Genomic DNA, 27,951 nt, shown 5'->3' with positions numbered 1-27,951 from the left:
TCTTCTCCTCCAATACTGAGCTGGCTATTCTAGGACTTTTGTCTTTCCATATAAACTTTATTTATTTATGTACTTGTTTGTTTACTTATTACTTACTTTCTGATTGACTGGGTCTTGCTCTGTTGCCTGGCCTGGACTGCAGTGGTGCAATACCAGCTCACTGAAGTCTTGACTTCCTGGGCTACAGCAATCCTTCCACATCAGCCTCCCAAATGGCTGGGACTATAGGCGTGTGCCACCATGCCCAGCAAATTTTCTTACTTTTTCTTAGAGACAGAGTCTCACTATGTTGCCCAGGCTCAAACTCCTCCCAAAGGGCTGTGATTACAGGCATGAGCCACTGGGCATGGCTCACATAAACTTTAGAATCAGTTTGTTGATATCCACAATAATAACCTGCATGGATTTTCATCGGGAGGCTGGAGTACAGTGGCATGATCTCGGCTCACTGCAACCTCCGCCTCCTGGGTTAAAGTGATTCTCCTGCCTCAGCCTCCCGATTAGCTGGGATTACAGATGCCTGCCACCACGCCAGTTGATTTTTGTATTTTTAGTAGAGGCAGGATTTCACAATGTTGGTCAGGCTGGTCTCGAACTCCTGACCTCAGGTGATCTGCCTGCCTCAGCCAAAGAGCTAGGATTATAGGCGTAAGTCACCACCCAGCCTCTATTGTCTCTTTTATAAAACACATAAGCAAAAATGTATATAAACACATATATTCATAAAATACCCTACAGAAAAATGCTATGCTATAACCACTATTCTGTACCTCACTTTTTTAACTTATTGCATCATAAAGATCAATTCATATCAGATCTTGTTCACTACTTTTTAAAACTGCATAGAATTACATTATATGGTACATCATAGGTAATTCAACGAACCCCCATTGATGGACAGCTCAATTATTTGTTTTTTGATATCCCAAAAATAACACAATAAATAATGTTGTGCTTGCATCATTTCCTATTTTTGCCGGTAAAGCTTTGGGATAAATTCCTAGAAATGAAGTCGGTGTACCACAGGGTAAATGCACATGTACTTTTGCCATATTTTATTCTGACATCACTTTAATTATGTTCGTCCTCTAGATTATCTGAATCTTCAGTAGCCCTTATTGGTCACCGGTATCCAGGATCAGATTTTGCTTTGGGTTTTTTTCCTTCTTTTTTAAAGAGATGAGGTCTTGTTCTGTTGCCCAGGCTGGAGTGCCATGGTGCAATCACAGCTCTCTGCAGCCTCAAACTCCTGGGCTCAAGTGATCCTCCCACCTCAGACTCTCAAGTAGCAGGGACTACAGACGCCCACCAGCATGCCCAGCTAACAACAACAACAACAAAAAAATCTGTAGAGATGGGGTCTCACCATCTTGCGCAAGCTGGTCTTGAACTCCTGAGCTTAAGGGATCCTCCTGCCTTGGCCTCCCAAAGTACTGGGATTACAGGCATGAACCACTGCATCCAGCCCCCAGACTTTGCTTCCTATTAAAACCCAGACTCTAAAAGAACAACTGTATCATCATTCCATAATGTTGTATTACTCATGTATCTTCAAATGAACATTAATTCAAAAGACATTTCATGAGTGTTTACTGGGTTTAACAAAGGTTACTAGATACTTGCAGCTTTAAAGGGAAGATGTTGAAATTTCATTGTTTCCTATTATCAAGAAACTTACACTGAGGACAAAGGAGCAGAGAGAGAGAGAAGAAACAGGGAAAGGAGCAGAACAACAATAAGATATAACCACAAATAACTATAAAACAAGATACTAATGATAAATGCTACAAGGGGAAGAAAGTACTATCATTTTAGCTGAAGGAATTAAGAATGGTTTTAGGGACCTCCTTATCAAAAGGTTGAAAAACTCATGTAGGGACAGACCTCGAGGACGAGGAATTTGAAAAAGACGGAAAAGCAGGTTCAAGTGGTCTCCCTGCATATCTGCAGAGCAGTTGCTAATTAGGTAGTTTCACCTAATTATCTTTTTCACAGCTTATTCTACCTTTCCTTGCTTAAATAGTATCCATTAAAAAACAGATGAATAATCATTCAATGAAAAACGTAACACAGAACCTAGAAATACATTATATAATCACAAACACAATTAATTCTGCCAGTAAAGCATGGCAAAATGTTATTCACAGTCAATACCCAGATGAAAACCTTACCTGTGTCTATTGTAAGTAGTATCTGAAGCATGTGTGCCATGGTGATCAAATGGAAGAGATAAAGGTGGTTATAGGAAGAACTAACTGAAGAAGGCTGCAGATCGACAGTTTCATCCCAATACAAGGATGGGAATGCTAACACAGCACCCACCTGTGAGAGAAAAATGGACATCAACATGGGTAATGATAAAAGACTAACATAAATTAATGTCATAACTAAATGTGAAGGGCATCAGATGCTACACTGTTTGTGTGTGTGTTTTTTAATAAACACCATATTTTTCTTACTTATTCAATAGAATATCTTAGAATGTAATGTACCATAAATGGAGGACGATGGTCACCACCAAATAGGTTATCCCTTTGCTGTGTCTATTTATTGTAGTTCTAGGTAGTGGTTCTGAACTCTGACTCAGAAGATTCAACATTACAGGAGTTCTTAAAACAATACTGACACAGAGGCCTCACCCTAGTCTAACCAAATGAAAATCTCTTGGGGTATGGTCCAGTTAATAGCATTCTTTTCAAAGTCCCTCAGGAGATTCTAAAAGACAGTCAGGGTTGATGACCACTGGGTAGAGGCCTAGATAATGAGGGATGAGGATGCTGGCTAACCCTGCATCCATAAACTCCATGCTCCCAATCTCAATACTGTTTTCTCTACAGAACTTGGTTTGAAGGAATGAGATCATCAGAGGAATGGAAAATCTCTGCAAAAAACTAAGGGCAGTTGCCATCCATCCATAGGTGTTTTGAGGAAGCCTAGATACACCCATGATCTGGTCCTTATCATCAAATAATGATTTTAAGAGAGCTCACACAGTTATTGACTGTATATCATGTATACAACTTAAGAAAAAGGCCAGAAGGGGAGCATAATATGAATTAGAAAAGGCTTGTCTATACAGACACCCACTAATGTAATCAACCAGGAAAAGACCTATTACAAATTCAAGTGCTTTTTTTTTTTTTTTAAATGAATTTGATGGTCTCCATCAAATCTGTACCTATGTAAACAGAATGGACAGGAGAGACCAAACTTCATAGATTAAACACCAATAATTTATAATCTTGAACAAAGAGCATTAATTTGAATGAGGAAAGTACAAGAAATTATCAACATGAGTGACTTAAACAAAATTACTGAACACTTACCAAAACATGAAACAGATCTATAGACAGAAGGCATGGTGTATCTTCTGATTTTAGGTTAGGAAGAACAACTAAAACAAACAAAAAGTTAATGTAATTCAGTCAGTAAGATAGCAATGTAGTTAAATAAAATGCAAGCTAAAAACACCTAAACCAAACATGTAACAGGGTTATAAAACACAGAAACTAATAAGTCACACCTTTGAGATATGGAAACTATAATGAGACAAACTGAACTGAGAAAAGGCTGCTAGAAAGACTTGGATACAGTTTAAGCATTGAAAGGTAAAATCTAGGTGGAAAAGGCACATGAAATAGGACAACTGAAATATAGAGATTGTTAAAGAAATATTTGTTGAATGAATGAGAAGAGTTACTTTTATACAATGTTACCTCTATCACTTGTTTTCTCTGACTTCCATTTCTAAGTGTTCTGTGATACATAATATGTGAACAAAATTGGGGTTGTGGAGTGAAAAGAACATGCAAAACAGAGTAGGTGAAATGAGGACGGAGAAGATCCTCCTGAACAAAATTAGAGAATGGTTTATGTAGATTGGTCATCTGGAGGAAATGCAAATGACTCAAAAGCTACTATCTTTCCAATCTGGTCCATGCCTAAGGAAAAGCTGTAATTCCAAAAGTGAGAGCAAGAGTGGCAAAGAAGTGAAATTGAGAAGTCAGGACAAGAGGAATGGTTTTGTTTATATAAAAATGAGGGAATGAATTACTGTAGGTCTAGGTATTGGTTCTGAACTCCGGCTCAGAAGATTCAACATTACATAAATAAAGCTGTTATTTTTAAAAATGAGGAAGAGAAGACTCCTCAGACTAAATTTCTTTCTTTTTTTTTTTTTCTTTTTTTTGAGATGGAGTCTTGCTCTCTCACCCAGGCAGGAGTGCAGTGGCATGATGTCGGCTCACTGTAACCTCCACCTCCCAGGTTCAAGCGATTCTTGTGTCTCAGCCTCCCGAGTAGCTGGGATTGCAGGCATGTGCCACCATGCCTTTTTTTTTTTTTTTTTTTTTTGAGATGGAGTCTCGCTTTATCACCAGGCTGGAGTGCAGTGGTACAATCTTGGCTTACTGGAATCTCTGCCTCCCGGGTTCAAGCAATCCTCCTGCCCCAGCCTCCCGGGTAGCTGGGACCACAGGCGCGTGCCACCATGCCCAGCTAATTTTTGTATTTTTAGTAGAGACAGGGTTTCACCATGTTGGCCAGGATGGTCTCGATCTCTTGACCTCATGATCCGCCCGCCTTGGCCTCCCAAAATGCTGGGATTATAGGCATGAGCCACTGTGCCCGACCAATTGTTTCTATTTTTTTTTTTTTTTTTAGTAGAGACAAGGTTTCACAATGTTGACCAGGCTCGAACTTCTGACCTCAGGTGATCTACCTGCCTCGGTCCCCCAAAGTACTGGCATTACAAGCATGAGCCACCGTGCCTGGCCATGTGACTAGATCAATTTCTTAACCTCAAATCCCGAGATTCTAAACAAAAAGCATAAAGGTTAAGATCAGGGGCTTTGAAGTCAGACTAAAACGGCTTCCAGTACTCGTTGTGACTATTGGTCATAGGCAAGTGACAGGTGACTTAAGTTCTCTTAAGTTTACACGCAGTATATACAAGTTTGTTGGGAGGTTCATTAACATATTAATTTATTATTTGTGTATTTTATTTTGAGATGGAATCTCACTCTGTTCCCTAGGCTGGAGTATAGTGGCATGATCTCGGCTCACTACAACCTCCGCCTCTTAGGTTCAAGCAATCCTCCTGCCTCAGCCTCCCAAGTAGCTGAAATTACAAGCACCTGCCACAATGCCCAGCTAATTTTTTTATTTTTTATTTTTAGTAGAGATGGGGTTTTGCCACGTTGGCCAGGCTGGTCTTGAACTCCTGGCCTTAAGAGGTCCACCTGCCTCGGCTTCTCAAAGTGCTGGGATTACAGGTGTGAGCCACGCTCCAGGCCAACATATGAATTTAAAGCACTTGTCCAAGCTTGGCATATGTAACCCCTCAATAAAAGTTATTACTACTGGCTACATAAAACAAACTAAAGTGATCACAGGGCTCTGACGTTAACTAGCTATGTGACTTCGACAAGTTATTTGCTGTTTCTAGGTCCCATCTCCTCAAATTATCTTTTAGTAATATTTCTGATATTTCAGTTAGCATGTCTATGATACTACCTGTCTTATTTTTTTCCTCAATGTTACAGCTTACTCAAAATATTTAAATCATTCCTGATCCCTTGTCCTAATTTCCATCATCTTTTCAGCCAAAAGAATACTCTTTGTGTCATCAAATTTTTCTTACAGGCAGTTTTAAAATGATTTTTCTTTTCCTGATTGCTAAAAATATTTAAAATTCTTTTGAAATCAAAAGTCAATTTTGGTAAGCATATTTTCATTTTATCTATGGGTTAAGCCAAGCCTTTATGCACAATTAAACACCTCGGCAAAGTTTACATGATACAGTGGGAAAATAATGGGCTTTATGGTCAGGTCTGGGTTTAAATATTAGTTCTACTTCTTATTAGTTTTATTACCATGGGCAAGTCATGTAACTTCCCTGTGCCTCAGTTTTCTCATTGTAAATCGGGAGAATAATTTCCTTGAAGGATGGTGACTAGAAATGAGATTTTATTTAAAAATTCTAGTACAAGTCATAGCACATGGCAGTGAGCATTGTATGTCCTATATATCTATCCATCAATCCATCCATTTAGAGATAAAGTCTCTCTCTGTTGCCCAGGCTGGAGTGCACAGTACGATCAAGGCTTACTGCAACCTTGACCTGGGTGCAAGTGATACTCCTGACTCAGCCTCCCGAGTAGCCAGGACTGCAGGTGTGCACCACCACACCCTACTAAGTTTTTTGTGGAGACGGAGTTTCACCATGTTGCCCAGGCTGGTCTCGAACTCCTGAGCTCAACTGATCTGCTCACCTTGGCTTCCTAAAGTTCTGGGATTACAGGTGTAAGCCATTGCACCCGACCTGTCCTACTGCTATTGCAGCAATCAACATACTAAAACAATACTCATCACTTTACGTAGAAAATAGCTCCTATTCTGAACTTCCTTATTTCTCTCAATTTTTTTGCTATTCATTTTAGTTCAAAATCTTGCCCCTGACCCAGCCCACACCAATGTCTTCCCTAATTCCTGCTACCACATTCAGATGCATATGTTACCTCTAATTTTTCCCTCCTTCAATCCAACCTATTCAATATCAAATTAAGCTCAGAATACCATTGTCCAAAACATTTCAAAAAATTCCAATTACCTAAAGAATAAAGTTCAAACTTATGGCTGGGGCATTTAAGTCACTGTAATTTTATTTAAAAAAAACTTCATGCTTCTCTATCTGTAGATGCCATTACTCCTATCAAACCTGTCTACCTGAACATATCACATACTTTCCTACCTCCTCAGTGTTTGTTCAAATGCACCCTGTGTCTTTTGGAATGCAGCTTCTGTTCCTCTCAATTTATCTATTGTGTGTACTCCCTTCAAGGCTCAATTCAAATCCTACCCTGTTAGAGGAGATAACAGCAGAGTCCCAAAGTGATTTCTTCCTTGTCTCAATTTTTTTTTTTTCCTTTTTTGAGATGGAGTCTCGTTCTGTCACCCAGGCTGGAGTGCAGTGGCGTGATCTCGGCTCATTGTAAGCTCTACCTCCTGGGTTCACGCCATTCTCCTGCCTCAGCCTCCCAAGTAGCTGGGACTACAGGCGCCCGCCACCATGCCTGGCTAATTTTTTGTATTTTTAGTAGAGACAGGGTTTCACCGTGTTAGCCAGGATGGTCTCGATCTCCTGACCTCATGATCTGCCGCACCCAGCCACTTGTCTCAATTTTTGAAGTGTGTATTAGTGAAGCACATATCTGGCATTTGGCTATTTTATGTTTGTTTTTAGAGAGGTTCTGCTTCTTTAATTCAATCATAAGCATTAAAATGGCAAGGAACATATCTGATAGCCCTAACATCTTACAAATAAAAATGCTCCTCTAATAAATGTTCCTATGAAAAACTTTAATATATAGGCATAAAGCTATACTACAGAAATTCCTCCAGTATTGCTAATTAGAGATTATACACCATCATTTTAGTCTCTCCCATCTGTGATAATGTTAGTCTCGTTTGGTGCTTTTTTTGAGACAAGGTCTCACTATACTGCCTACACTGGTGTCAAACTCCTGGGCTTAAGGGATCCGCCCCCTCAGGCTCCTGAGTAGCTGGGATTATAGGTATGTGCTACCATGCTGGGCAATAAGCTGTTTTAAACATTGTAAATCCCATAATGTGTAATAAGTGCAAAAACAGTGAAACTATTTGTAAGAATTAGTATCTAAATAATGACTGAAATGAAAGAGATACCAAAAAAGTAAAATACAAAAACAAAATAGTGATATGCAAATAGGATAAACTGTTCAACAGAAAGAGGTCCTAAAAACAAAGACAGGCACATGTGACATATGGAAGGTTCTGGGCCTGTGCAACTGACCAAGAAGAGAAAAAAGTAAGTGAAAGAAGGGAAAACTTTTATGTGTGTGACTAGGGGAACGGTATCAACATTAGATTTCTATTAGCATGAAGCCAATTCAGGAGACACCTGGAAGTCAATTTGAAAATATAAAAGCTAAGCATGGCAGAAGTTCTAACAAAACTTGAGTGGCAGCCTTGGGAGGAGTTGTGGAATCTCCACATCAACAGGATGAGCAGAGAGCTGCTCGGAAGAGCTCCCTAAGAAGCTTGTGGGGATTGACAAGGAAAAACACTATTGGCTTCAATAGATTTTCAAGGTAAAGAAGTAGGTCTATTTTGCTGGGGGAAAAAAAAATGTCTGCTAGTTTAGCTACAAGAAAATTATGCCTGGCTTTAAAGCTTAAAAATCTGAATAACTCTTATTTGTCAGAAATATATCTGGGAAGTGCATGCTGAAACTACCCTACTCATGACAATTGGGACTTATGAACAAATAGATTTACAAACAACTCTCTTTAAGGCTGGTCTCTTTGGGTACAGAGGAGCTTACAGTAGACTTCAAATGCCCAGATGGAAATGCGGATAACCAAAAGGAAAGCAAAATCATTCTAATGCTATGTAATGACTTATCCTTCACTTTATTTTTATACTAATTGAGATCACCATATGAGCTCTTAGTAAATTTCTAACTTGTCAGAATCTGAGAAGATTAGCTGTTATAGCCAGCCTGTCAAAGAAATGGGCATGGAACTGAGTTCTGAGATTACTGAATGTAGCATTTCCATTATTTCATAAGAATTTGACCCACAAACAAAATTAAACATATTTTAAAATGATCTATCCACATCATTGCTCCCTTTTCTAATTGGATTGGGGATACATGGATGTTAGTTGTTGTAGACATTGGTTCAATAACCTAGGTAGGTAGAAGAAACATAAGTTGAAAATATTTGGAAAATACAGATTTTAAAAATAAGGTCATGAAGGCTGGGAGTGGTGGCTCACACCTGTAATCCCAGCACTTTGAGAGGTGGAGGCAGGCGAATCACCAGAGGACACGAATTCAAGACCAGTCTGGCCAACATGGTGAAACTCCATCTCTGCTAAAAAAAAAAAACAAAAAAAAAAATACAAAAATTGGCTGGGCGTGGTTGTGGACGCCTGTAATCCCAGCTACTCAGAGAGCTGAGGAAGGAAAGGAGAATCACTTGAACACGTGAGGTGGAGGTTGCAGTGAGCTGAGATCGCGCCATTGCTCTCCAGCCTCAGTAACAAGAGCGAAACTCCCTCTCAAAAATAATAATAATAATAAGATCACAAGTTTTACAGAGGCAGCTACGTGTTTATCTGTTTTTTTGCATGACTTCTGTAGGTGGTAAAATTTCATTACTGAGAGCTCAAAATTATTGTAGCATGTGTTGTTTCCTAATGAAATACACTGCCAGAAATGCAATAGAAAAAGACATAAAAATAATACAATACATAATAATAGTTCAGAGAAGACTCTACCTGATAGAAGACGAAGCAGATGTTTCTGTATCAAGACCTGAGGACAGGTAATCCTCTGTGCAACTGCAAACTGCATTAATGCTTTCAGACCATTATGCTAGATTGTAAAAGAGAGGGAAGATAAAAAGATGAGGAAAGATGAGAGACCTAACTCATTCACTTAAGAGTTTGGTAAAAACCAACTCTAGTTTGTCGGAATTAGCTGCAGACTCATTATATACCTTATATCATTGCAAATAAATTACGATATTCTTAATACCTGTACAAGGTTTTATGGCCTTGCTAAATTTCTAACAGATTTTCTGATAAAAAAGTGGTATTAAAGCTATAATTATTTTAATTCTCATGTAAAAAGTATTCATCTTCCCCAGAGCTGAGCACACTGTGGACCAAAAGTCTTCTAGTCTTCTGTGCCAGGTGTCAGAAAAATAAGAGGGAAATGGGAAGCAAGGGATGGCAACCTCAGTTACCCCTTTTGTTTCCCCAGGGCTACTCCGCATATTTCTTTAGTACCGTTTTCCAGGATCACTACGTTAAAAGGTTTAGGCCTGGGGCAGGAGTAGAGTCCTATAGTAGTGTCAGTATCTGCCCATCAAGGAGTCATGGCTTAATTTTATTTTTGAATTCAGTATGATGATTCATCCAGAGATAAGTCAGCATTAATACTCAATGTTATATAATGGTGCAAAATTAGTGAGAAGGAAAAATATAGAAAACATCAGGATTTTGAAGTGTAACAAAGGGAGAAAAAGTAATCATCACATGAAATCTCCGTATGAATTACACTTAACCTCTGAGATTGAGTAAGCTCTGTAAAGTGCATACACTATTCAGTTTCCTATAAGACTGAGGCAGCTCCTTTTCTCCCCTATAGAATTCTGCTAATTTTTACAGAAAAGGAGTAAAGATTTTTTTTTTTTTAAATAATAAACTGTGGGGGGAAAAAAAACAGCATGCCATGAGTTACATGTACCTTGTTGGAATATACATACCTGCCTATTTTGAAGTGCTCCAAACAAAGGTTTTCCTTCATCTCCCAACAGGTTTTCTCAAAGAATTAAAAAAACATAAAAATAATAAATCCTGAATAGTGCCATAATTATATACTGTACTTTTTATCAAATGTTCCTTAATTATATTTTTGATGAGATGATTTGCATTTTTCCCCTTCAAAGTCTTGTGTTTTAAGTCTTTGCTAAAATTTTCCAATTTCTGAGTGAGAGAATATTAGAGAATCAAATGCATATCATTTACAAATTACTAGCATAAAAAATAAAGTCCCTGCAGCAATCTTATAAAGAATGCTTGGGGGGAAAAAAGCAGCCTGGATTGTTTCTTCTCATTTCAGCATCTTTTTTATGCAAAAAATTCTAAAATAAGTAATTTATATATGTAATTATAGCCTATTTTGTTTAAAAATAATATGTAAGGCAGACATAAATAACTTCTTGCTCTTTTGGGCACAATTTTTTTTTTTTTTTTTTGAGACAGAGTTTCGCTCTTGTTGCCCAAGCTGGAGTGCAATGGCGCGATCTCGGCTCGCTGCAACCTCTGCCTTCTGGATTCAAGCGACTCTCCTGCCTCAGCTTCCTGAGTAGCTGGGATTACAGGTGTGCACCACTACGCTGGCTAAGTTTTTGTATTTTTAGTAGAAACAGGGTTTCAGCAAGTTAGCGGTGGTCTCGAATTTCTGACCTTAGGTGATCCGCCCACCTCAGCCTTCCAAAGTGCTCGGATTACAGGTGTGAGCCACTGCGCCGGACCTCGGGTACAATTTTAAAAGAATTAGAAAAGATCAATAGGAAAAAAAAGAAAATGAGACCAGGTGCGGTGGTTCATGCCTGTAATCCCCAGACTTTGGGTGACTGAGGCAGGAAGACTGCTTGAGCTCAGAAGTTCAAGACCAGCCTGGGTAACATGGAGAAACCCTATCTCTACAAAAAATACAAAAATTAGCTGTGGTGGTGTATGCCTGTGATCCCAACTGCTCAGGAGGCTGAGGTGGGAGGATCACCTGAGCCCGGGGAGGCTAAGGCTGCAGTGAGCTGTAACTGCACCACTGCACTCCAGCCTGGACAACAAAGTGAGACCCTGTCTCAAAAAAAAAAAAAAGAGAAAGAAAAAGAGAAAATGAAAATACCAAAACCATGGATTTGTGTTTTGTTGTCCATGGTATTTATTTCTAAATTACTCTTATTTTCACTGATCCTTAGCAGCAGATATGAGTGTGGAAGCATTTTTTTTCATCTTTGCATAAACAGTAATTGAAAGGATGCTTTGTTTTGATTCCTCAACTATTATCCTATGCCAATGCATTTGTACATGTCTCTCCATCCCCACAGGGACTGAGATAAGTTAGTTGCTTATGTACTAAGAATAAAGTACAGTATTATGCTTGCTTGATGGAAAAAGCACAATAGTGAACACAATATGATATTAATCAAATGGAATCCAATTACTAGATTATAGAACCACATATGAAAAGATTCAGCTCCATCAGCAGTGAATTTCTTATCTCCTTTATAACAGACTATGCCCCCTTTTTAATGTTCAAGGTCTAAATAGAAATTCTTGACTTCCTAATGCTTATCTTCCCCAAAATAGGAAAGTGTGAAATAGCTTCACTGAAAGTCTGAATAGACTTAACATGTCATGACTCCGAAGAATGCTTTACATTTCTTATCAATTTGTTCAGATTCTATTTTATATAAACCTCGCCTTTCCTATATCCCATTTGATTGAATCATAGCAAATATAAACTGATGTATTATCCTATACCCATAATTTAAGTCTAACAGGTTTGGAAGTGACTTTCCCCCCTCCCCCCAAGCACATCCACCCACGGTGGCTTTATTCAGTCACGTCCCCACCCCCACACCTCCCTCCACCAGGCAGACAGGTGGGAGGCCACACCACAGCAGCATCCAGGGACCACAGGCCAGCAAAGGGCCCCGGCCAGAGGGCACCAACCCCAGGAAGACACAGTCCCCACCTGGAGCTTCCCTGGGCTGCCTCGGCCCCTGAGCCCACTCTGAGGATTTGTGCTTTGACTCTGACAGGAAGCAGGAGGAAGCCACCAGCCCACTGCCCCCCGGGTATCCTTGGAGGGCACATGGTGGAGTGGAGACCCCAGCTCCTGAGCGGCACTTCCTCAGCTCCCACGGCCCTGCACGGTGCTGGGCTCGACCCAAGATGGCCAAACGCAGAGTCTGGTCCTGACAGGGATGGTCACGGCCTAGCCACGGGGCGACTCTGCCCATCAGTCCCCCTGAGGCAGCGACTGGATCCCAGCAGGGGCAGAGCCGGGATGGGCCCTATGTGCCTAAGATCAATGTAGGCGGGGGCTCACTGGGCCAAACAATGAACTCACCCACAGGAGCCCTCTGAGGACACCAGTAGGGGGTCTGCTCAGGGCAGGCGCCCGTGGCCTGGAACCTGCCTTTTCCAAAGCACTGGAAGTGACTCTTAAACTCTATTAAGAAACTAATGATAGTATGTAGGAAGGTTTTGGGAAAAATTTGGCTTCATGCTATTTAATTCAAATTATAAGTGTCTTGTTACAAAAATATATTTAAATGAAGAAAATATAATGGACTCCATTAAAAACAATTACCAAAAATACATGTATTGGAAAGGGAAATCAAAGTTGGCTTGGATAAAGACAGGGAAGAATCACCATTCTTAATTTTTTCCATGTAATATTGGACCTTGTCCTTATAATGAACAAGTGCACTAACTTAAGAAATCTAAGTGATCCCTCACTGCTACATTTTCCTATGGGAAATTTTCAATACGGCAGAGAATTTGATAGGAGGCTTCCCTTTAGAGCTGGTTTCTGCCTGCTAATCTCTAAAACTGCCTCAGTCTTCCTTTCCCCTTTCTGTTCATTTTTGGGTAACTTTGGTTTCCCCTCAAGTCTTCTCTCAAAGGATAAAAGAAAGAAAAATTACTGAGCATTTCTGAGTTGTCTTTTTTCCTTGAACCTCTATAACTTAACATCATGCTGTTCCTTTAATATAGATACTAAAGCAATATATGTGTGTGTGTGTGTGAACATGCACACACTTTTTAGAGACCGGGTCTCACTCTGTTGCCCAGGCTGGAGTGCAGTGGTGTAACCATGACTCACTGAAGCCTCAAACTCCTGGGCTCAAATGATCTTCCCTCTTCCGCTTCCTGATTAGCTAGGATTACAGGTGCATACCACCATGCCTGACTAATTTTTTGTAGAGACAGTCTTGCTACGTTGCCCAGGCTGGTCTCAAACTCCTGGCTTCAAGTTATCCTCCCACCTCTGCCTCCCAAAGATCAGCCTCCCAGGCATAATCCACCATGCCCAGCTTTTTAAAAATATTTTTTTAAACTTATGTTTCATATGGCGACGATCATAGTTAAAAAGAGATCAATATAAAAAAATTATCAGACCAAATGGCATGAGCCACACAAATACACTGAAATACAAATAGTCGTCATACAAGTCAAATTATTCTGGCCCATCAGTGAAAAAAGGAATTTAAGAATGAATGATCAATGTTAATTCTGTCTCACTGAAACCTCCAAACCAGTTTTCTTATGAGCTTTACCAATTGCCTGGATAGTGAAAGCACAGGTGCTCCAGGTCAGCATAGGGACTCGAGGATCCGTTTCATCAGGAGGCACTTTCAATCCAATTCTATAAATTGTTGTGGCAAAGAGAATAACCATTTCCTTGATGCTATTTGAATATTTAATCCTATAAATAAAACAAGAAAATTTGTATGATTTAGTAAAAGGAGTTACTTAGTAGGACCTACTTAGTAAGAAGTCCAATTAAGTCCTGGAGCAATAGAAACAATTTAACCGCTTTCAACATAAGTAAACTGCTCTTTGCCAAATTAGAGATTAGAGCCTCCGAAGATTTATTCAGCTGGAAAAAAATTGGAAGAGGAGAACTGTATTTTTTAAAGGTAGAGAAATAGCTCTTATAAAATGGTAATGACCAACATAACTTCACTTCCTGTAAAAGATGCAGCAAATGCTCACAGCTAGAAGGGGTTCAGGTTCTAATTAAAAAACAGACTGAACACAGAAGGAATAAAATTCAGAGGAACAAATCTGACCTAACGAGTTTTGGTGCTTGGAAAAAGAACCAAAGAAGTACTTTTGTGTTGACAGATATGTGTATGTGTTTGTGTTGTGTATATGTGTGATAATACCATGTACCTAGAGTGATAATTTCCAGTTTTCTCAACTTCCACTTATAACAAGTATTTTCAGTAGCAATGGGATAGATAAACAGGGATCACAACTAGAAAAACTACCCTGGATACTCAGTATTAATGAAATAATAATACCTGATTTGGGTATATTACATCTCTCCAATAACCTAATGAGTGAGGTAGGACAGAAGGCCTCAATTTTACATACACAAAAAATGAACTGGTGGTGGCATGGAGTGACCTGAGACTTTTCAGAAAGTTGCAAAGCAAGTTAGATGTAATTTTAAACGAAGTCTCATAATTCTGGTCCTCTTGTAGGACCAGACAGAACTGGCATTTTTGGTCCTCTTGTAGGACCACAGAGAATTGGCATTTTTGTTGGTTAAAAATGTTACTCAGAGGTGTAGTTCGCCTTAATATACATTACTTTAACATATCAAACCACTTCATTTTGTTAATACAAATAAACAAAACAAACAGAGAAAGAAACAAGAAAATGGGATAAACTATTTTACAAATAAAAAAGGAAGGAAAGATGGAAGCCTACACTGTTTCCTACTCTTATTTCACAATCATTTACAAAGTTCTCTTAACTATTTAGATACTTACGAAGACTGAACACCAAAACTCAGGATGGAAGTGAACTCAAAAGTAGAATCTCCCATTCCTTGATTAAAGAAAACAGGAATTGGGTTTTCTCCTTATAAATTAAAAGGAAAAAGAAAGAAAAATCATGAATGAGTTTAGTCTGACATACAGTTTTCTAGCATTTATTTATTTGTTTTGACAGTCTCACTCTGTCACCCATGCTGGAGTACAGTGGCATGATCATCTGTAGCTCCAACCTCCTGGGCTCAAGCGATCCTCCCAAATAGCTGGGACTACAGGCAGGTGCCGCCATGACTGCCTAGTTTTTAAACCATTTTTTTGTAAAGATGGGATCTTCCTTTGCTGGCCAGGCTGATCTTGAACTCCTCAAGAGATCCTCCCACCTTGGCCTACCAAAGTGTTGGGATTACAGGTGTGAGCCACTGTGCCCAGGCTTTCTGGCTTTTTAATATTATACATGATCATTTTAGGAAACTCAGGATATGCTAATAAGCAATGAATAATTAACAAGTTTCTCCATCCAGATAAACACAGTTAACATTTGGGTGATATTCTTCTGTTCCCCACACAAATATTACACATTTGTATTTTTTAAGAGGATGACATGATATAACACTAGTCTACATCTTGCCTTTGCACTTAGTAGATCATGGACATCTTTCTATATCAGTAACTCTCCCTCTATTTTGCCATTTTTAATGACTGCATAAATGTTCTCTTGATAAGGCAGCATATATTAGTGAATAAGAGTAAATGATCTGAAGCCAGGCTGCCTGGGTTTGAATCCTAGTTCTGCCACTTACTGTTACTGCAACCTTGTGTGAAAACTAAACCTCTCCATAGCTCCATTGCCTTGTCAAATTCAAATGCTATTTCCCGACATGAAACGGGTTTTCTCTGGTTGCTTTCAAGATTTTTAGTTTTTTGTTTTTTAAGAGATGAGGTCTCCGCCAGGCATGATGGCTCACACCTGTAATCCTAGCACTTTAGGAAGCCAGGGAGGGCGGATCAGTTGAGGTCAGGAGTTCAAAACCAGCCTGGCCAACATGGTGAAACCTCATCTCTACTAAAAATACAAAAAATTAGCCTGGCATGGTGGCGGGCGCCTATAATCCCAGTTACTTGAGAGGCTGAGGCAGGAGAATCGCTTGAACTCAGGAGGTGGAGTTTGCAGTGAGCCGAGATCGCATCACTGCACTCCAGCCTGGGCGACAGGGCGACACTCTGTCTCAAAAAAAAAAAAAAAAAAAAATGAGGTCTCACTATGTTTTCCTGGTTGGCTTCAATTTCCTCGGCTCAAGGGATCCTCCCACCTCAGCCTCCCAAGTAGCTGGGCCCACAGACATGCACTACTGTGCCTGGCTCTTTAGTTTTTGTTTTCAGCAGTTTGCTTTATGATGTGTCTGACTGTGGTTTTCTTATCTGCTTGAGATTTACTGAACTTCTGGAATCTGCAAATTTGTCTTTCACCAAATTTGGGAAATTTTCAGCCAATTATTTCTTCAAATTTTTTTTCTGCATTATTTTTCTCTTCCTTTTGGGACTTCAATGACACAAATGTTGGATTGAAAAAAAAATTGTCCCATAGATCCCTAAGGTTATGTATTTTTATCCCCCATCTCTTTTCTGTCTGTTCTCCAGATTGAATAATTTCCACTGATCTAATTTCACATTCATGGACACTTTACCTCATCTCCAGTCTAGTCTATATATTTTTGAAACAACACAGCCTTGCTGTGTTGCCTAGGCTAGACTGCAGTGGCATCATTATAGCTCACTGTAACTTCAAACTCCTGGGTTCAAGCGATCCTCTTGCCTCAGCCTCCCAAGTACCTAGGACTATAGGCACATACCGCCAAACACAGCTATTTTTTTGTTGTTGTTATTTTATTTTTTTACAGATGGGGTCTTATTATATTGCTCAGGCTGGTCTTGAATTCCTGGCCTCAAGCGATCCTCCTGCCTCAGCCTCCCACAGTGCTGTTATTACAGGCCTGAGCCACTGTGCTTAGCCTTTCGGTTTACTATTGAGCACATCCAGTTAATTTTTGTTTCATCCAGTATTTTTTCAATTCTATTATCTCCATAGGGTTGGTATTTTTAGTTCCTATTTTTCTGGTAACTTCTATCTTTCAACTCTTTCAAGAGTGTTCACCTTCAACTTATGTTTCAAGGTTAACTAGTTGCTTTAAAACTCTTCGATAAGTTTAACATTTAAAACATCTCAGGATTGGCATTTGGTTGTTTTTCCCTTGAGAATCGGTCAGATTTTTCTGGTTCTTTGTATGTCAAGTAATTCTGGATTATTATCTTGTATATGTAGAATATTACATTGGGAGGTTCTGGTCCTGTTAAAAACCTCTGGAAAAATATACAGTTTTAAAGTGTTTTAGACGGTAATAAACTCAGGTCCAACAAGTCCTGTCTCATTCTCTGTGGATGGTGATTCCAATGTTAGTTTTCAGAGCCTTTGCTGTGGTGTTCTGATCTGTTCAGCACATGTACTCCTCGTGGGGTTAGTCTAGGACTTGAGTGATGGTTTAAATGAAGCTTACTTCTCAAAACTTTGGTTACGCCTCTTTGAGCCTATTCTGTACATGTGCAGCTTGGAGGTGAGCCCAGAACTTATGTTGACCTCAAAAATATGAGATTCCCCTTCTACAGTTCTCTCCTCTTAGGGATTTCCCACCCTAGCCCTCCCACTTTCTAGCTCCTAAGGGCCCTTTCCCCCAGTTTCTCTGGCCAAAATAACATGTTTCTCTCAGTTTTAGTCTACTATGCTGTCAGTCAGATTTATGACTGCGGATGCCCTTGGCGTGAAGCCACAAGGCAAAGACAGAAAAAAATGATGATGATTAACCTTGTACTCTTTGGAACACAGGAGCCCCTTTTCCCAGTTCCTCACCAGAGAGACTGGTTTTCTCCTGGGATTATGGGCATCTGTGTGGCCACCATGGCTGTGCAGCTCTATGCCTGAGGCTGGCCTTGGGAGAAGGCCAGAGGAAAAATTAAAAATAAACACACTCCTTTTATATTCTGGCTATGAGGGGCTTCTTTTCCTGATCCTCTGACCAGAAAGAGATGGCATTTCTCATGGATTTTTGTTATTCATGCTTATTGTACAGTTCTAGAACTCAGCTGTTCTTGGGTGAAAGTTGGGAAATAAAGGAGGAAAAAGCCTCAGGAAACTCACTAAATGTACTGATAATTCTTAAATTTTGACTTTAGTTCCCATCTGCCTGCTATTTTACTTTTCAGAGACTTGAGCTGTTGTGGTTTTTCGTATCCTGTGAAAGTATGAGGAATTAGATATTGGATTTTATGAAATGTCTTTTTTTTTTTAAAAAGACAGAGTCTCGCTGTATCGCCCAGGCTAGAGTACACTGGCGCAATCTCGGCTTACTGCAACCTCCACCTCCCAGGTTCATGCCTCAGATTCTCCTGCCTCAACCATCTGAGTAGCTGGGATTACAGGCACGCGCCACCACACCTGGGTAATTTTTGTATTTTTAGTAGAGACGGGGTTTCACCATGTTGGCCGGACTGGTCTCGAACTCCTGGCCTCAAGAGATCTGCCTGCCTCAGCCTCCCAAAGTGCTGTGATTACAAGCGTGAGCCACCACACCTGGTTTGAAATGTCTTTTTAAAAGTTATAATGACCAGCCAGGTGTTGGTGGCAGGCGACTGTCATTTCAGCTACTCAGGACGCTGAGGTACGAGAATTGCTTAAACCTGGGAGGCGGTAGTTGCAGTGAGCCAAGATCTCACCACTGCACTCCAGTCTGGGGGGCAGAGCGAGACTCCATCTCAAAAATAAATAAATAAATAAAAGGCTATAATGATCATATTAGTTTTCATCTTTAACCTATTCATTTAAGAAGTTTCCATCAAGGCACTGTTAGAATAAACTCAATCTGAGCATTGTCTCTTTTGGGCTATGAGCTGTCTTCTAAGTATGGTTTTGGCCATATTCCATGGATTTTGATCTGTGGTGTTCTCATTGTTGTTAATTGCTAAATAGTCACTAATTTCTCCATCTCTCTTTAGCTTTTTCCTTGCATTCAACAGTTATACAGAATAGTATTTAAAAATTCCTAATTTGTTAGGTTTTTGAGCTCTTTTTTGTTAAGTATTATTTTATTGTATTGTAGATAGTGTAAGTGTCCTACATAATTTCCCTTTTTGAAAACTATTGAGATTCTTACATGGCCTAATTTATTAATCAATCTGTTATTAATAATCCACGGACAGGCGCGCACAGTGGCTCACACCTATAATCCAAACACTTTGGAAAGCCACGGTGGGAAGATCACTTGAGGTCAGGAGTTCAAGATCAGCCTGGGCAACACAGCAAGATGCTGTCTCAAAAAAAAAAAAAAAATTCCATGGGCATTTGATAAAAATATATTTTCCAATAGGAACAAACTCCTGTAGAATATATTACAAAATCAAGCTTAATTTTAAAAATTCTCTAAGTCCTTATTTATTTTAGGATTACTTGACCAGCCATAGTCTTAGAAAGATCTGGCAAAATCTCCCACTATCACTATGTTTTTGTTTAATTCTACTTATGTACCAAAACAACACAGCACGAAAATAAATAGAAACTGAATTTATTATCTGTGTTTTCTCCTAACCTCCCCAATACACTAGGCAATATAGATAAAATGTTTACACGTTCTCTGCAATCCTTCCTTTACAATCTCTTGGCTGTTTCTTTCCCCCAAACAATTAGTCATTCAATAAGCATTCAGAGCAAACTTGTCAATGCTTACTATTAATACCACCACTTCTTACCATCTCATGGTAGGACCAGTGCAACTGATTCCTGATTAATCTTCTTGAGTTATCTCCTCACTCTTCCAATCTATCTGCGGCACCACTCCCACACTAAAAAGCTACCAGAATAAATGCTAGTCACTTGCTCAAAAATTTTAATCATTTCATGATTTCTTTTTTAAAGTTCTTTATTTCAATAGTTTTTCCTTAGATTATGTTCAGTATTTTCTTCCCTTAAAAATATAGGCTTCTAAGTAAATTAGTGAATATGCTTAAAAAGATACTAATCACTCTTACACTTCTTTTTTTTTTTTTTTTTTTTTTTGGTTGAGACGGAGTCTCGCTCTGAGTCTCACTCTGTCGCCCAGGCTGGAGTGCACTGGTGCGATTTCGGCTTACTGCAAGCTCCGCCTCCTGGGTTCACGCCATTCTCCTGCCTCAGCCTCCTGAGTAGCTGGGACCACAGGCGCCCGCCACAACACCTGGCTAATTTTTTGTATTTTTTAGCAGAGACGGGGTTTCACCATGTTAGCCAGGATGGTCTCGATCTCCTGACCTCATGATCCGCCCACCTCAGCCTCCCAAAGTACTGGGATCACAGGCGTGAGCCACTGTGCCCAGCCTAATCACTCTTCTACTTCTTTAGGCGGTCACAGAGGTCCTACTGCTAATAAAGTGATCTTTCTACTTAATGCCATGTTTGAGACCTCCAATTAAACATTTAGAGGCCAAAATAACAATAAAAACTGACTTAAGGCTGAATTTTTGAGACCTAAAACTCAGGATGTATAACCAACATGTCAATCTACATTTTTTTTTAATAAAAAGAAACTAAATTCACATATGTCAAGTCATTTTAAATTACTGTAAAAATTAAGAAGAATCTCTTGTACTGAATTGCTTCTCGGTGCTTAAAACAAGTAGCAAAGTAGCAAGTACATGCCAAAAATCACTTCTTAACAAATATAAGGTTTTTTGTTAGAAGAGTTTCCACCTAACAGATTGTTATCTCATTAGCACCACTTGTGGAAAAGGTTTTGTTATAAAATGGAGGAGGAGGGAAACTGACGGGATGTTGCCAGACTCATTCATTGCTGACTGTTGTCTTCCATCATTCTGTGTTTCTAAATGACCAAGTTCAAATTCTTACAAACCTCCACAACTGCCCCATATTCTCCACTATTCCCCACTGTGTACTCTCAACTAAGGTAGGCCAGGCTTTTTCAATGTCTCTGAAAATGTCATGCTCATAATTCCCTAAAAACATTTCTGTTTTCTACCTGGGTTCTCCTTTATCCCTACCACACATCCAAATTTTATACAAGGTCAAATCAAATCTAATTTTCTCCATGACATCTTCCCTTACTGTTTCAGTCCCTACTGATCAATTCCTTCTTAAAAATTCTATGAGTCCTACTGTTTTATACAATAAAATCAGGCTGTTAATGCTATTTCCTCTTGTATCATTCTTAACTGCATAACATGCACACATATGAGGTCAATAAAGCAGGGAACAAATAGTGCTGAATGCATGATTAAACACTTAATAAATACTTGATAACTTAGGCTGGGCACACTGGCTCATGCCTGTAATCCCGGTACTTTGGGAGGCTGAGGTAGGAGGACTGCTTGAGTCCAGGAGTTTGAGACCAGCCTGGGCAACATAGCGAGACTTTGTCTCTACAAAAAATTTAAAAATTAGCCTGGGTGTGGTGGTATAAGCCTGCGGTTCCAGCTACGTGGGAGGCTGAGCCCAGGAAGTTGAAGCTGCAGTGAGCTGTACTCCAGCCTGGGTGATGAGTGAGACCTGTCTAAACAAACAAACAAACAAACAACAACAACCCCCCCCCACATACAAAACAAACAAAAAACCTTTGTAACTTAGACTATGGTGATGAGAAATAAAACCATCACCCCTATTTTTTCCTTTGTAGCTTTGGTATACATCCTTTATTTTCCTTAAAAGTATGTAACTGAAAGGACATAATTAAAGCATAACAGAGGGTAAAATAATCAGGGAAAATGTGGATAAATACAGAAAGGTATGAAATGTAGAAATAAGACATCAATATTTTGAGTAGAATACCTAAAAATACTCTGGAATATTTTCTAGGTATAGTTTTCATCAATTTCAGATCCAAAGAGGGGATGAGAAGATAATTTTTAAAATACTGGACTTTGTCTTCACCCTATTGATTTCAGTGCCTAAACCAGGGGTCCTCAACCCCGGGGCCATGGACGAGTACCAGTCTATGGCCTGTTGGGAACCTTGGGAATGGGCTGCACAGCAGGAGGTGTGCGGCAGGTGAGCAAAGCTGCATCAGAATTTACAGCCGCTTCCCATCACTGGCATTGTTGCATGAGCTCTGCCTCCTGTCAGATCAGCAGCCACATTAGAGTCTCATAGGTGCGCAAACTCTAACTATGAACTGCCCATGTGAGGGAACTAGGTTGCCCACTCCTTATGAGAATCTAATGACTGACATTCTGTCACTGTCTCCCATGACTCCCAGATGGGACCATCTAGTTGCAGGAAAACAAGCTTAGGGCTCCCACTGATTCTACATTATGGTGAGTTATGTAATTATTTCATTATATATGACAATGTAATAATAATAGAAATAAAATGCACAATAAATGTAAGGCACTTGAATCATCCCAAAACCATCCCCCTCATCCATGGAAAAACTGTCTTCCACAAAACCAGTCCCTGTGCCAAAAAGGTTGGGGACCATTGGCCTAAACAAAAGACAACTTTTCCTCACTGTATTTAAAAAAATCCCATTTTTATCCTTTTAAGCACGTCTCCATTAACAGCCATACCTGTCTCACAACTGTAAAGAATATGTAAATAAGATGACAGTTTTAAAATGTTTTCGTTATTACAAACATTACTAACCACATATTAATAGTATTAGTAATAGTAATGGCTAACATGTAGCACTTACTAGGTACCATGGACTATTCTACTTTACATATAATAACTCTACTAATCTTTCAACCAATGAAAAAGGTACTATTATAATATTATTATCCCCAATTTGCAAATAAGAAGTTGAGGCACACAGAGCTTAAGTAACTTGCCCAAGATCACACAGACAGTAAGTGGATCTTAGTGATTTAGATGAATCTTGGATCGAAGATTTAAATCTAAGCAGTCTGACAGCTTGGAATAATCAGATAGATGGACTTGATAGTTTAATCACTGTCTGTATTGTCTCCTAGTATGAAAAACGATTAAATTTAATAAAGCAATTTAAGCCAAACTTACTCTTAGCTTCAAAAACTTCTATTTCCTGATATTCAAGAAATTTGTACTTGCAAACCATATTTTAGCACATTAATTATTTAAAAAAAATAAAGATTCTGACACCATCTTCACATAGTTAATATAAAAGAAATGTAAGCAAACCTTTAGCATGTCTTATATTATAACCTGATATTCTGGCCAGAACAGTCTGTATCCATTGTGCCAGGGTCAAAAGTTGAGCAAGAGCATCTGCATTCTCACTGAAAAATGATATTTAAAAATTATTACAACCATGGGTACAAAGTCAAATGGAAAAGCTGAATTTGTATTATTTCCTTGGATAAATTTTCGTATAAAAAAGTTAAGTTCCTCCAGATTCATTTCCTAGGTCACAGAAACATGTCTAAAAATGTAGCTTTTTGGAAGGGGAAGAAAATTTTAAACTTACAAGAAATAAGTCACTACCCACATGCCAATCACCCACAGGTAGTAAATGTCAGTAAATGGAATCACCATTCTAGTTGCTCCAGTCAAAAACTAGGTGTTGTCATTGATTTCTCTGATTCCCTAACACCCCACATTCTGATCTGTTAATTAACCTTGCAGGTTTTATCTTTTAAATATATCCCAAGTTGATCACTCCTACTTACCTCTTACTACTACCCCCTAATCCAAGTCACATCAGCCCTCACTTGGATTACTTAAATAGACTCCTAAGTGTTCTTCCTGCTTCTACTCTTGTGTTTCATTGTAAGTATAAATTCTTCATACAGCAGCTAGAAGAATTTTCTAAAATTGTAAATAGGATTACACAACTTCTAATCTTTGCTCATAATCCTTTTTATGATCTGGTCTTTACTTGCTCCATTCCATGCTGCCTTCTTGCTGTGCCTCAAACATGATGATGGGGTTCCAAACTTGAGCCTTTGCTTTTTTTTTTTTTTTTTTTTTTTTTTTTTTTGAGATGGAGTCTCGCTCTGTCGCCAGGTTGGAGTACAGTGGCACGATCTTGGCTCACTGCAACCTCCGCCTCCTGGGTTCAAGCGATTCTCCCGCCTCAGACTCCTGAGTTGCTGGGATTACAGGCGCCTGCCACTACGCCCAGCTAATTTTTGTATTTTTAGTAGAGACTGGGTTTCGCCACGTTGACCAGGCTGGTCTCGATCTCTTGACTTCATGATCCGCCCGCCTTGGCCTCCCAAAGTGCTGGGATTATAGGTGTGAGCCACGACCCAGCCAAGCCTTTGCTCTTGATACAGCCTGTGCTTAGAATTTTCTTCTCCCAGAGAAAAGCAGTGATTATTCCTCACTTTATTCAGGTCTCTGTTCAAATGTCACCACCTCAGAGAAGAGTTCCCTGATAACTCTGTCTATAAATAGCCTCATGCCCCAGTCTGTCTTCAGCCCTTTAACCTACTGCTTTAGCTTTCTCATAGTATTTCCCACTACTCAACATTTTGCCTTATTTTTTTATTGCCAGTCTCTCCTTCCTAAAATGGACATAAGGAAAGGGACTTGAGACAGACTGTTATTAAGAACAAAGAAGGGCTGGGCGCAGTGGCGGCTCAGGCCTGTAGTCCAGCACTTTGAGAGGCTGAGGTGAGTGGGTCACTTGAGCCCAGGAGTTAGAGACCAGCCTGGGAAATGTAGTGAAACTCTGTCTCTACAAAAAATACAAAAATTAGTGGGGTATGGGTGGCACATGCCTGTGGTCCCAGCTACTCGGGAGGCTGAGGTGGAAGCATCATCTGAGCCCAAGAAGGTTGAGGCTGCAATGAGCTGAGTGAGATCACACCACCATACTCCAGCACACAGTGAGATCCTATCTAAAAAAAAAACCAAAAAACCAAGAAGGACCAGAAACAGTGTTATTAAAAAGACTATAAAATAGGAATCTTTTTATTGAAATAATAGTCTTGAGCAAAGGTAAAATATATAATGAACTGTGCCAAAATTTACGTATCTGGGCACAAATTTGACCTAAGAAATTTTTTTTGTTCTCAAAAAATGGAAATATACTGTGACTGATTATAACCAATTTTCTTTACAGACACCAGTTCATTAGTTTTAAATTTTTTGGTAAGTTTATATTATAAATTTTTAATCAAAATCTTAGTTTTGACAGTTTTTATATGCTTTTATCTTTACTATCTTAGATTATATTCATGCTGATTTTCTAAAATCCAAAAAAGGCAAATATAATCAATTATATGGGTAAATTGAAGTATCTAATAAAACTGCTATGTATAATCATGTATTTCAGATCCTGAGTAACAAAATTACTATAAATTAAAAGTGTGCCAGAGTTCTAAGAGAACTGGTTGTAAGGATCAGTTTTCTGAATTTAGAAAGAACTGCTCTGAAGCATCTGATCCTTAAAGACATCAAAGAAAGAAGTAGCTAAATACTCTGTTAGAGAACAATTTACATAGTTCAATAATCCTATTTGGGGGAGCCACTGTGCAAAAAAGGCTTGTACAAGAAGTTGGAAAGTCACTTTATTACGATTTCCTTTATCTTTGTCTTCTGCTGTACAGTTAGGTAAGGCTTTGGAGTCAGGAGTCAGGTCTGGGTTTGAATCTTAGATCTGTCTTAGGACAAATAAAAACTATCCATAGTCTCCAATTCCTTTAAATGGAAATAATAGTACCTACTTCACTAGACTACTGTGAGAATTAAATAAGATAATAAGATAATGCAGCATTTGCTTTGCAGAATGCCTAAAATATATTAATTACTCAAATCAAGGATAATTCTTTCTCATGTTACCAAATATGTTGAAGAAGACAATTTGAATTTAGGTTTATCAATGACATGGAATAGTAGAGATCAGAACAACTCTTTATTTATTTATTTATTTATTTATTTATTTTTGACAAGAGTGTCGCTCTGTCGCCCAGGCTGGAGTGCAAAGGCATGGTATTGGCTCACTGCAACCTCTGCCTCCCGGGTTCAAGCAATTCTCATGTCTCAGCCTCCCGAGTAGCTGGGATTACACGCATGTGCCACCACGCCAGGTTAATTTTTGTATTTTTAGTAGAGACAGAGTTTTGCCATATTGGCCAGGCTGGTTTCAAACTCCTGATCTCAGGTGATCTGCCTGCCTCAGCCTCTCAAAGTGCTGGGATTACAGGTGTGAGGCACTGTGCCCAGCCAAGGTTAGAGCAATTCTTTTTTTTTTTGAGACGGAGTCTCGCATTGTCACCCAGGCTGTAATGCAATGGCTAGATCTCGGCTCACTATAACCGCAGCCTCCCAGGTTCAAGCGATTCTCCTTGGCTCAGCCTCCCAAGTAGCTGGGATTATAGGCACCCACTACCACACCCAACTACTTTTTTTGTATTTTAGTAGAGACGGGTTTTACTATGTTGGCCAGGCTGGGCTCAAACTCCTGACCTCGTGATTCGCCCACCTCAGCCTCCCAAAGTGCTGGGATTACAGGTGTAAGCCACCACGTCCCGCCGGAACAACTCTTTATATTGACCCTTCTCACCAAACCTATCACCTTTGAACTTTTATGGGGACATAAAGGTATTTTTATCAACAAAACAATTTTCTGTAGCAGAATTCAGGTTTCTCACTATAAATTCATTGCATTTTAAAGCAACTGAAATAATATAAATATTATAGTACTGTCATCCTCATGTAGAACAGTGAGAATATAGAAATATATAATTAAATTTCCAAGTTGTCATACAAAAACTAATAATTTGCTGTTAAATTCCATTTACAGATCAGAATATAAAAATTTAAAAACTCAGAATATAAAATATATAAAATATATCAGAATATACAAATTTAAAAGAGATATCTATAAAATGATATATATATTATATATATAAAATGAATCTAGTGTTTTTGTTTAATTTTTTTAGTTAACATTTGTCCACATCTCTAGAGCTATAGCATTTGGATCTTCAGAAAAATGAAATTAAAAATAATACAAGGATCATTCGAGCTATCAGACTCCAACTGGCAACTCTAATGATGGCAAAGGGCCATATGAAAGGAATGAATTTTTTTTGCATCTTTTCTCCTTTTGTGAGTGCTAAGGCAGAGTTCAGAGTTCTATTGCTTTAATGCCTGCTGGAAAATATAACCACAATATATAGATTCGAGTAAATAAACATTATAGTTCTCTGAGAGTCCAAAAAAATTAGGCTTTTGATCACATTTTAAAAGTATAACACAAGATATAAAATGAAAAAGTATTAATTCCTTTGAAGAATAAAAAAGTTATCTAACAAAAACAGGCACAAATTAAAGAACTAAAGACAACTTTCTATTTGTTTTTGAGACAGGGTCTCACTCTGTCACTCAGGCTGGAGTGCAGTGGCGCAATCTCGGCTCACTGGAGCTTCAATCTCCTGGGCTCTAGTGATTCTGCCACCTCAGCCCGCTCAAGTAACTGGGTCTACAGGCATGTGCCACCACGCCTGGCTAACTTATTATTATTATTATTTTTTGTAGAGATGGGGTTTTACCGTGTTACCCAGGCTGGTCTCGAACCCCTGAGCTCTGGCAATCCACCCACCTCGGTCTCCCAAAGTGCAAGGATCACAGGCCACTGCACCTGGCCAACTTTTTAAAAATTAACCAAAACATAAAATATACCTGTTTATCTTTTGAGGTTGCAAAGGAATAATGGGGATCACAGTATTGCACAGAGATTTGCAAAGAGGGCAAAGATATTCTCCACTTTCCAAGTCAAAAAGGTCAACATGAATGCGCTGCTGAGAGCTCAGCTGTACAGCTTCAAAATATCTGCAAAATTACAAAGATACAGGCCCATTT

At 39.1% G+C, this 27,951-nt stretch overlaps 1 protein-coding gene across 4 annotated transcripts in view; it reads right to left on the bottom strand.

Moving 5' to 3' along the window:
- The window catches only part of LOC105491520 (ubiquitin protein ligase E3 component n-recognin 1), a 155,979-nt gene that overhangs the window by 28,011 nt on the left and 100,017 nt on the right, over positions 1 to 27,951 (bottom strand). For all 4 annotated transcript variants that reach the window (XR_011606125.1, XR_011606124.1, XM_011758032.3 and 1 more), the window contains 8 exons: positions 27,772 to 27,921; positions 23,320 to 23,417; positions 15,129 to 15,219; positions 13,905 to 14,053; positions 10,314 to 10,369; positions 9,322 to 9,418; positions 3,327 to 3,394; positions 2,172 to 2,322 (listed from right to left, as the gene is read on the bottom strand). Coding sequence is in view for 2 of the 4 variants with exons in the window: in XM_011758032.3 (XP_011756334.2) it covers positions 2,172 to 2,322; positions 3,327 to 3,394; positions 9,322 to 9,418; positions 10,314 to 10,369; positions 13,905 to 14,053; positions 15,129 to 15,219; positions 23,320 to 23,417; positions 27,772 to 27,921 (860 nt within the window). In the remaining 2 variants the exon portion in view is untranslated. The remainder of the gene's footprint in view (positions 1 to 2,171; positions 2,323 to 3,326; positions 3,395 to 9,321; positions 9,419 to 10,313; positions 10,370 to 13,904; positions 14,054 to 15,128; positions 15,220 to 23,319; positions 23,418 to 27,771; positions 27,922 to 27,951) is intronic.

The sequence above is a fragment of the Macaca nemestrina genome, chromosome 7 (assembly GCF_043159975.1).
Source record: "Macaca nemestrina isolate mMacNem1 chromosome 7, mMacNem.hap1, whole genome shotgun sequence".
In the NCBI taxonomy this organism is placed as follows: Eukaryota; Metazoa; Chordata; class Mammalia; order Primates; family Cercopithecidae; genus Macaca; species Macaca nemestrina.
This window is presented reverse-complemented; position numbering and strand designations above follow the sequence as displayed.